The sequence below is a fragment of the Neovison vison genome, chromosome 12 (assembly GCF_020171115.1).
Source record: "Neovison vison isolate M4711 chromosome 12, ASM_NN_V1, whole genome shotgun sequence".
Taxonomy (NCBI): Eukaryota; Metazoa; Chordata; class Mammalia; order Carnivora; family Mustelidae; genus Neogale; species Neogale vison.
The window spans coordinates 98,994,527-99,004,263 of record NC_058102.1 but is presented as its reverse complement, the minus strand read 5'-3'; the positions used below and the strand labels follow the sequence as shown (position 1 = coordinate 99,004,263).

The 9,737-nt window shown below is 39.2% G+C and overlaps 1 protein-coding gene across 1 annotated transcript; it reads left to right on the top strand.

The window, feature by feature from the left end:
• Nucleotides 1-5,400: 5,400 nt before the first annotated feature.
• On the top strand, nt 5,401-9,230 carry LOC122891334 (endo-beta-1,4-glucanase D-like). Its single transcript, XM_044226920.1, has 4 exons — nt 5,401-5,539; nt 6,010-6,045; nt 7,689-7,847; nt 8,991-9,230. The coding sequence occupies exons 1-4, from the start codon at nt 5,482-5,484 to the stop codon at nt 9,038-9,040; spliced, it is 303 nt and encodes a 100-aa protein (XP_044082855.1). The 5' UTR covers nt 5,401-5,481; the 3' UTR covers nt 9,041-9,230.
• Nucleotides 9,231-9,737: the final 507 nt, after the last annotated feature.

The window sequence follows — 9,737 nt, the reverse complement described above, 5'->3', positions numbered from 1 at the left end:
TTGGTTATAGAGATTTGAGACAATTAAGTACCTTTGTAGCTAAACACAATTGGAACTCACTTTCACTTAATTTTTTTAATGGGATTCCTGCCTAAGTCTTCTTTGTCTATTTTTTATCATAACTTATACACATAGCCTGAGGTTTGAATTTCCAAGAAGTCATTCACATCCACTTGTGTTTATTTTTTTTATTATTTTTTTTTTTCCCAATTTATTTATTTTCAGAAAAACAGTATTCATTATTTTTTCACCACACCCAGTGCTCCATGCAAGCTGTGCCCTCTATAATACCCACCACCTGGTACCCCAACCTCCCACCCCCCCGCCACTTCAAACCCCTCAGACTGTTTTTCAGAGTCCATAGTCTCTCATGGTTCACCTCCCCTTCCAATTTACCCAAATTCCCTACTCCTCTCTAACGCCCCTTGTCCTCCATGCTATTGGTTATGCTCCACAAATGAGTGAAACCATTGTGTTTATTTTTCATAGTATACTCCCTCCCCGATCCTTAAGAAAAGTTCTCTCCCTTTGTTTTATGCTTTCATATGAATTTCTATTGTATTCATTTATACATTCCTAATTCATTTCTCAGAAGCTTATTAAATGCTTGACACTCTTCTTAGTCCTATGGAGTAGTGTTGAACAAACTAAACTTTTGTTCCCTTAGATCTTATTTATTGAGGGGAGGCATAAAACCAGACAAAGAACAAAGACACAAAAAGCCAAGAAAATATCAAGTAGTGATAACTATTATTATGGGACTAGAGTCAAGTTATGTGACTGTGACTGAGGGGTACTTTGGTTTGGAAGCCATCAGAGACTCTCCTGAAGAGGTGATGTTGAGGTTGAGACTGAAAGGCAATAACGTATGACAATAGTCACATGTACTGAACACATAGAAACCGACTGCATCTCTATCTGGTGTTTGGTACACTTTCAGGATTCTAACACTGGGGAGTCACTGTGTACTCTTGTGTGTGCCTCAGCTCCCTGAAGGCAGAATGGGACAAGATGTTCCCTTTGGCGCTAGCTCCCAATCCTACTGGTACTCCCATTGCCCTAGGATGTCTCTTCAACCCTCATCAGTCTGTGTCTTGTTAACTCTTGTTTTGTGGAGACTCAGTTGTGTGTCCTTGTCCATGGCAGCCCAGGATGGCTGCAGAGGCTTCCACCTCTGAGCAGTGTACAGTGGAAGAGAGGGGTCTGGTTTTGGATTGAGTCCTTGATGCTTTACTCTAGAACCTGTCTTCAGGTGAAACTGCTTTTCTGGTTTGGTCTCAGAGCTAGTCTCCCTTTCAAATATGCTCCAAATAGAGTGGCAGTGGGGACCAGGGCCAACCTCATGATCATTGGAAAAATCAGGGATTAGAGAGCTCTGATCTCTGTGTGCAGGAGCATTAATGTGTTGGTGATTTAAGATGACCCCATTACGTTTCTCAAGTTGTTTAAAATAAAAACTATAATAAATATGAAAGCAATTCTTGAATAAAACATCTAAAAGAAGTGTATTGTGAATAAAATAAACATATGTTTATTATTTATTATTTATTATTATTGTTTATTGGAAAACTTGTGATTTTAGGAAAGATGAAAATGATAATATTACTCATCTGGCATAAGCCTTAAGTGATATGAACTGAATACAGAGAGGTTAACATATGTTATTGGGCAAAACCTGAGAGTGAAAGCTAAAATGGAGAACAAATAGATCAGTATGCTCAAGTGTGCTATAATTAGGAAATGCAAATTAGCAAGACAAATATTGCTTCTGACATATCAGATACACAGAGTTAAATCTGGATAACAGTTAGTGCTGTGAGAGAGGGTAGGAAAAACATGCTCCTATATTCTCTCTGTCAATATTAGTTTTTAATATTGGGAAATATTATATAAATAATAAATATAAATATAATATAAATAAGATATAAATATATTTATATATAAAATAAAAACAAATATATAACATCTGGGGAAATAATTTAAATATATCTATCAAATTTAAATGGTACATGTGATTTTATTAAAAAACCCTCTGGAGACCTATAGCAACTTTTGTATGTATGGAAACAGTCCAAAGGATATGAATGACTTCATGACTAGTAGCACCAAAACACTAGAAATGACCTGGATTCCCATCAACAGGGAGAGTAAATGATGATATAGGAAAGCCAGAGAGAAGGATGCTGTAGATGTGCAGTGACTGACTTGGGTTTCTAGGAAGTAGAGTTGAATGTACAACAAAGAGAGAATGGTCTGGAATAAAATGCCATTTTTAAAAACCAAGCAAATACAGACACAAGCAAATTCAGACATATGTTTGTAGAGACACACGTTGTAGAGACACACATTTGCACATGGACAAGCTCATTTAACATATGTTTTTTGGTGGTGGGAACAGTGATAGAATGGAATTCTAGGCACGGAGAAGCATGTGACACATACACATTTAAAGGTTTAGGAGATGTGTCATTACCAAAGTAATAATGGCAGTTATCTTATTGTATTGGAAGATATGATGAGTTTTACTTCTACTTCTCACACATACTTCTATTTTAATTATTATAATGAAAATTATGAAAATACTAAGTTTTTGGAAAGGGGAATTTCTGTTTCTTATTCTTCAGAATATGTTTTGTTTGTTTGTTTTTTTTTTTTGAGTACTAACTCTCCGCCATAGTTTGAAGTAGGTGCCTAATGGCAGAAGTGAAGTTACCTAGGACCAGGACATCCCCTTTTCTCGGAGTGCAGAGCACCTTCTCAATGATTTTCACTGTATTTTCTGATCTACTTGATGAGGACCCCCAGTATGTCTTGGCAAGCAGAGAGGCTCTTGTGCTTCAGATATTCACTCAAAAGAAGGAAGAGCTCTCTGGGTTGTTCTCTCACTCATTATTGTAAGTTTGTACTTTAAATAACATCTGTCCTGTCACTCCCCACCCCATCCAAGGTAACAGCAGTTCTAACATCTGTTTTTATGAGTTTGGTTTTTTTAGAATCCATGTAAAAGTGATACCTTGCAATAGTTGTGTTTCTCTGACTTATCTCACTTAGCATAATGTGCTCAGGGTCTATCCTTGTAGGCAGTGGCAGCTGTCCTTCTTCCTCATGGCTAAATTATACATTATGTATATACATACATGTATATGTATATATGTACACACACACACACACACATACACACACACACCTCTTTCTTATCCATTTACCCACTGATGGACATGTGGTTGTTTCCATTATCTTAGCTATTTGAATAATGCTGCAATAAACTGGGAGGGCAGATGTATCTTCAAAATCAAGTTTCATTTCCTTTGGGTATATTCTGAGAAGGTGGATTGCTGGTACACATAGTAGATCAATTTGTCATTTTTTGTGGAACTTTCATATTTTTTTCCATAGTGGGTGCACCAATTTACATTCCTGCCAGCAGTATACTGTGATTTTCTTTTCTGCACAAGCTTGTCAACGCTTTTTATCCTTTCTTTTGTTCATTACAGTCATTTTATTTATTTATTTATTTTCTTTTTTAAAGAGAGAGAAAGAGAGCATGCCAGCACAGGCAGACAGAGTGGTAGGCAGAGGCAGAGGGAGAAGCAGGCTTCCCGCCCAGCAAGGAGCCTGATGTAGGACTCGATCCCAGGACGCTAGGATCATGACCTGAGCTGAAGGCAGCCTCTTAACCAACTGAGCCACCCAGGCGTCCCCATTACAGTCATTTTAAAAGGTGTGAATGTGATATCTCAGTGTGATTTTGACTTGGATTACCCTGATGATTGGTAAGCCCTAGAGATCTAATGCACAATATAGTGATAGGCACTATAAAGACAATAATATTTTGTGTTAATCCTCAAACTTGCTAGGAGAGTAGAACTTAATTATTCCAACCTATAAAAAGAAATGATCATTATGTAACATGATAGAGGTGGTACTTAATGCTCCAATGGCAATCATAAAAATCTATCAAATTAATGTGTAGTGTACTTTAAATTTACACAGTGTTAAATATCAAGTATATTTCAATTAAAAGAGGAAGTAGTTGTTGAATGATGTTCCATAGGACAGAGATTCTTCCATTGAGGGTATGTTACTAAAAGGCATTCTCTGTAGGAACAGAAACAACTGTTTAAATGTTAGAGCCATTTAACTGTAAAGGAACATTTAGATGGTGGTGATTTCTCATCCTTTCCAAGTCTTTCAAGACATGTCCAGTACCTTTCATTGGAGACCTGGATGGTTCCCACACTTGGTTGTGATGTGAATCTGGAGTTAATATTGTCACATTTACTTGGCTGGGTTATGTGACAAATAAGAGCAAGTAGTTTGACAAGCCGTGGTGCAGTGTTGGGCCCTACTCAGCACCTAAAGACAGGCGTGAAGGAGTAAGGGACTTCCACCTACTTTTTCCTTTTCTGGAAACACACTTTCCTGAGATATAACAGGATTGGTTCCTCAGCATCTTTAAGGCTTTGTTCTGATATACATTTCCCATCCTGCTTTTTTTGAATACCTTATCTAAGATTGTAACCTTACTTTCTGTCTGCAGTGATACTCTCCTTCTTTCTTGTATTATTATTTATTAGGTCTCATCATTTTACAAACTACACACTGTTTCCCTTCCCTGTCTTCCCTTCTCTCTATCCCTTTCTTCCTTTCTGTTTACTTTCAGTGGGTGAATTCCCACAATTGTATGTGTCATGTAGCATTTTTATGTGTTTTATTCATTGCCATTTCTCTAAAGTATAGCAGTCAATAAATATTTATTGCATGAAGGTATTGATTCATGTCTTAATTAACAAATGTTTGTTTCATTTTCTATCTTCTTTCTCTTTGTGAATTTTTCCACAAGAAGTGATTAAATTCATAGAAAGCCTGTCAGTGTGGGTTCACTGTGTATGAATGTCAGATGACACTACCTACATGTACGTGAGGGAGGCCATTGCTGGAGGAAGGTACAGCCTGATCTAGGTGGATAGTTCTGAAAGAAGCTGCCATTCCCTGATGATTCTGCTTTTGGGAAACCTTGGGCTAAGAAAGATGTAGGTGTCCAACATCTAATGTGTATGAAAGGAGCATTGCAGGTTTCAGCAATCCTGCAAGGCTTGGTATCTGACTCCTCCTGCTTGTCAGCAGAGGAGGTAAGCATGGTGCCACTCTATCCTACAAGGTGAGAGGAAGCCTGGAAACAAAGTAGTTTTCTGGCAAATGTTCAAATAGAAAACTCTTGACCTGAAACCCATGTCAGAATCAAGGGACTGAAGTTGTGACCTTTCCAAAGTGACTTTGGCTGTGCTGTTGACTCTCCAGTGGTTTCTCTGAATACCAACATTTCTTAAAATTAACTGGCCCAGATTCTGATCTGGCAACTCCTGATTGGTGCCCTTTGCCTATATAATGTCTGGATGTAGCCTGCTGGAGTCAGAGTCCTACATCCTCCTGAGCTCTGACACTTTCTTCTCTGTGCTCCCTGCTAATCTTTTCACCAGGATGAAGGTCTTGGCGATGCTGGTACTGGTGGCAGTTTCCACCTTCCTGGTCTCAGGACGTAAGTAAAGATACTTACCTTAAATAAGGCGGAGCAAGGGGACATCATGATATAAATTCTGTGTGGATGTGGGTTTGGAGGGGCTTAGAATGCTGGCCCCCTCTATTCCACTACCCTGTTCCATTCCCATTTTGCCTGACCACTCAAGATAGAGAGGACTCTTAGGCTTTGACAATTCATTCAGGTCTTTGCTCAGTTTTAAACTCAGATTGCAACTTCAACATTAGTTCAGAACAATATATTTAATAAGGTCATCTGAAGTTGGTATCAGGGAAGCACAATGGAGATGTGTTATGTTTTTTGTGGGGTTTTGTGGGTTTCATATAATCTGTGTGTTTTTGTGCTCAACAAGTGTAGGAAAGCCCAAGGTTCAATTGTGAAAACCTGCAATATTGTCCATATTCTCTCATCCCTTATTAACCCCCAAACTGGTATTCAACTTTCACCTATTTTTTCTTTTTCTCTTTCAGAGTCTACAACCAGTGCTCCATCTGGTAGCTCTACTGGTAAGTCTTCGCTTGTACCTTCCTCTCTTGAGTGTTTTCCCAGCCATCTTATTCTCAAAGCTGCTATATGAGACAGGTTATAGAGACTCCAAAGCAGAAGACTGGAAAAGCCACACTGCTGCTTCTAAAGTTCATTGTGAACATAGAAATATGTGTTGATTTCTTATACATTATTAGAGAATATAAATTCTCTGGCATGGATTGACATAAATTGTGGATTATTATTCATTGTCCTGTAGCAGAAATGACAAGGTAAGGTGGTCTGAATTTGTGGTCTGTGAATTCAGGGAGATGCATGTAAAGCGTTTTTACTATGGTGATTACCATAAATTGCTGGGATGAATACATGGCTAGTGAGAAAAGAGGGATTAATAAGTCTCAAAATGATGGAAGAGAATGTAGACGCTGAAGATGATGTAGAAGTGTGGGCATTAGAGCACATGAGAGTGTGGAATGCAAACTGTAGAATGTAGGGCTGAAGTAGCAGGATGTTCTTTGTAATGGTATATATGCTTTATTTCCAGGCTGAAGTGTGTTTTCCTTCTGTGATCTGAAACCCAAGATTGTGGACCAAACCCCTTTCTTGGGTTTCTCCCATAGTGTCCCATATGTCCAACGCCATGTGTGCTGTTGTGCTCATGAAGACATGAGGGAGAGTTCTCTTTTTGTCCTCCACAGTTGGGGACCTGTGTCTTTTGATCATAAGGGAATAAACTGGTCAGATCTCACACACTGAACCATATGTCTTATATGGCCCCATGCGGGGCCAGGGGAAAACACTGTCCTCTCTCCTGAACGAGGACTGAGAAAACATGGCCAGGGTGTGGGTATGGAGAATGATCGATACCCTTGTTGAGTTAAATGTAACTTACAAATGTAGGGTCTGATTTTGCCCATTTGTTAGAAGCTCTGGTGTAAGGTGTAGAGAGTGATAGTGGCCATTAATCTTGCCATGAACATGGGATGATTGATGGAACATTTACTTACTTTATCCTTGCCAGAATAGCATTAATGTCTCCTCTTATGTCTAATGTGGCTCACCTAGATATTTCTCTAACAGATGGAGTCTAAGTTGAACAACAGACCATACAAATATAATCCCATTTCAGGCTGGAACTTGAGGGAAGGGATTGTGCTTCTTTCAAAGAAAGGAGATCCTATTGGTCTAATGTAAGATACATAATCTTATTCTTTCTTCTCTTCTCTAGTATAGAGAAGTAGACTATACCCCACTACTCACATTCATTCATGCTGCAGTGGAAACTAAAGAGTTCAAATTAGCCCATGGGAGGGCACCAGAAATTCAGCCCACTAAGGGTTCTCTTGTGGCCTCTGAGCCACGATCCCTGAAAATTGGAACACGTATGAATTTGGTGTTTTGTGCTCAGCCCTGGGAGAAAGTATTTCCTTGTATCTTCTCTTAATGTCACAGTCTTTGTAGGGAAACCCAAATCTTTCAGTGCTACAAGGTAGGGATACGAAGAATGAGGCTAAAGTGGGTAGCCAGGCTAAGGGTATGACAAGATTATTGACATTTGCAGAGATGAATTTAGAACGGGGAATGTACCTCCAAACTTAGGTGGGACAAATTTTGTTTCCTGGGGCACAAGTGTTTCAGTTGTATATTTTCCTCCTAACTTCAGGTGCCTCTGATGCCACCACAGCTGCGGCCACCACAGCTGCGGCCACCACAGCTGCGGCCACCACAGCTGCGGCCACCACTGCTGAGGCCACCACTGCAGCCGCCACCACTGCAGCCCCTGGCTCCACAACCAGTGCTGCTCAAACCACCACTCGCAGGAGTAAGTTCTACTCATCTAAATGATTTCTTTATGGGTCTCCTGGGTTTCTTGTTTCTTGGGATTCTATTGTTAGTGTAGACTCTCTTATGAGGAAGAGTTGGGTGTTGGGGAGGATGGGAGGGTGAAGCCCTGAGAAAACTCTGTTTTCATTATTCTCTAATTCCTTTTGATTTAAAAAATCAAGTAAGCTAGATCTTAGAGAAGCCTGAGTTTGCAACCTCTTGTCCACTATTATTACTTGCATGGTCTTGAAACACTAGCATTTCATAGTGAAAATTAATCTTGGTAGAAATACCATTGAAAAGACCACAGTAAGTTTCTCCTTGGAACCAGGTTACTGTTTATGCTTGTGTTTTTCTTTTTCATCAAAAAAGTTTCTGTTTCTTTGAAAGACTTTTCCAAAAATAGACAACAGTTCTAAAATGATGCTTCTTTGAAGCAGAAGCTTCTGAGCATCATTTAGGATATTTCTGGGAATTTGAACATTCTTTGAGGCTCAAGATAGTACAGTTTTCCTAGTTGTGGTTCGTCTTTCCTGTCCTTCAACACTCATGGAACGTCAGTTACAAAATTTGTTGAGTGTGGACATATGCCAGAGATTTCAGTATATAATTCACATATCAATGTAATTTAAATCTCAGAGACATTACCAAGTAAACACTGTAAAGATGAAGAAATGGAAAACTTACAATGAAAGACTTTCTTTCCCCTGAACATATGGGAGAGATTGGATTTGTACTTAAAGTCTTGAGGAAACATTTTCAAATATGGCTTATAGTCTTCAGTATTGGGGCCATTGTTTTTCACTTTGGTCAAGGATGTGCAGTGGCAGCCAATGTGGGTGGGTGGGAAAGGAGTAATACCTTTTGAGAAGAAGACGGGTTGCTTTGTGCTCTAGTGGAAGGAAAATGAATGCATATTGGCTTACTTCATGCTCTCTCTAAACTTAGAGCTTCCCTAGGCTCCTGTCTAGGTTGTAAAACCTGTTTTTTTGGGGAGGGATGAACATGTCATATTCCTTTGACTCCATGGAATTTAGTGCCATTTGACTTTTGTTAGTCTCCTTGCAGATTTCCAAGAAAGAAGCCACATTCTTCATCTTTTTTTGAAACCCTATTGACAATATATTTTATTTTCTTGCAGGGTGGTGGAATGAAATAAATAACAGTTTAAAAAAGCTTACAGGAACATAAAGAAACTATTGGGTTGAAATATTACTAAAATGGAATTAGCCTGGGCCTTCTGCATTTGATCCTGCTGGGCTCAGCCACAATGTCCCCTCATTTGATTTAACTCAACTACTTACTACGTGTACCATCTCTTTCTCATCCTTAATCATTTTGTTTGTTTTCCAATAAAAAATAACATTGAGCAACATCAAAAGTCATTTACTTATTTATTTATTTTTTTCCCAATTTATTTTTTTTCAGAAAAACAGTATTCATTATTTTTTCACCACACCCAGTGCTCCATGCAAGCCGTGCCCTCTATAATACCCACCACCTGGTACCCCAACCTCCCACCCCCCCGCCACTTCAAACCCCTCAGCTGTTTTTTAGAGTCCATAGTCTCTCATGGTTCACCTCCCCTTCCAATTTACCCAAATTCCCTACTCCTCTCTAACGCCCCTTGTCCTCCATGATATTTGTTATGCTCCACAAATAAGTGAAACCATATGATAATTGACTCTCTCTGCTTGACTTATTTCACTCAGCATAATCTCTTCCAGTCCCGTCCATGTTGCTCCAAAAGTTGGGTATTCATCCTTTCTGATGGAGGCATAATACTCCATAGTGTATATGGACCACATCTTCCTTATCCATTCGTCTGTTGAAGGCATCTTGGTTCTTTCCATAGTTTGGCGACCGTGGCCATTGCTGCTATAAACAT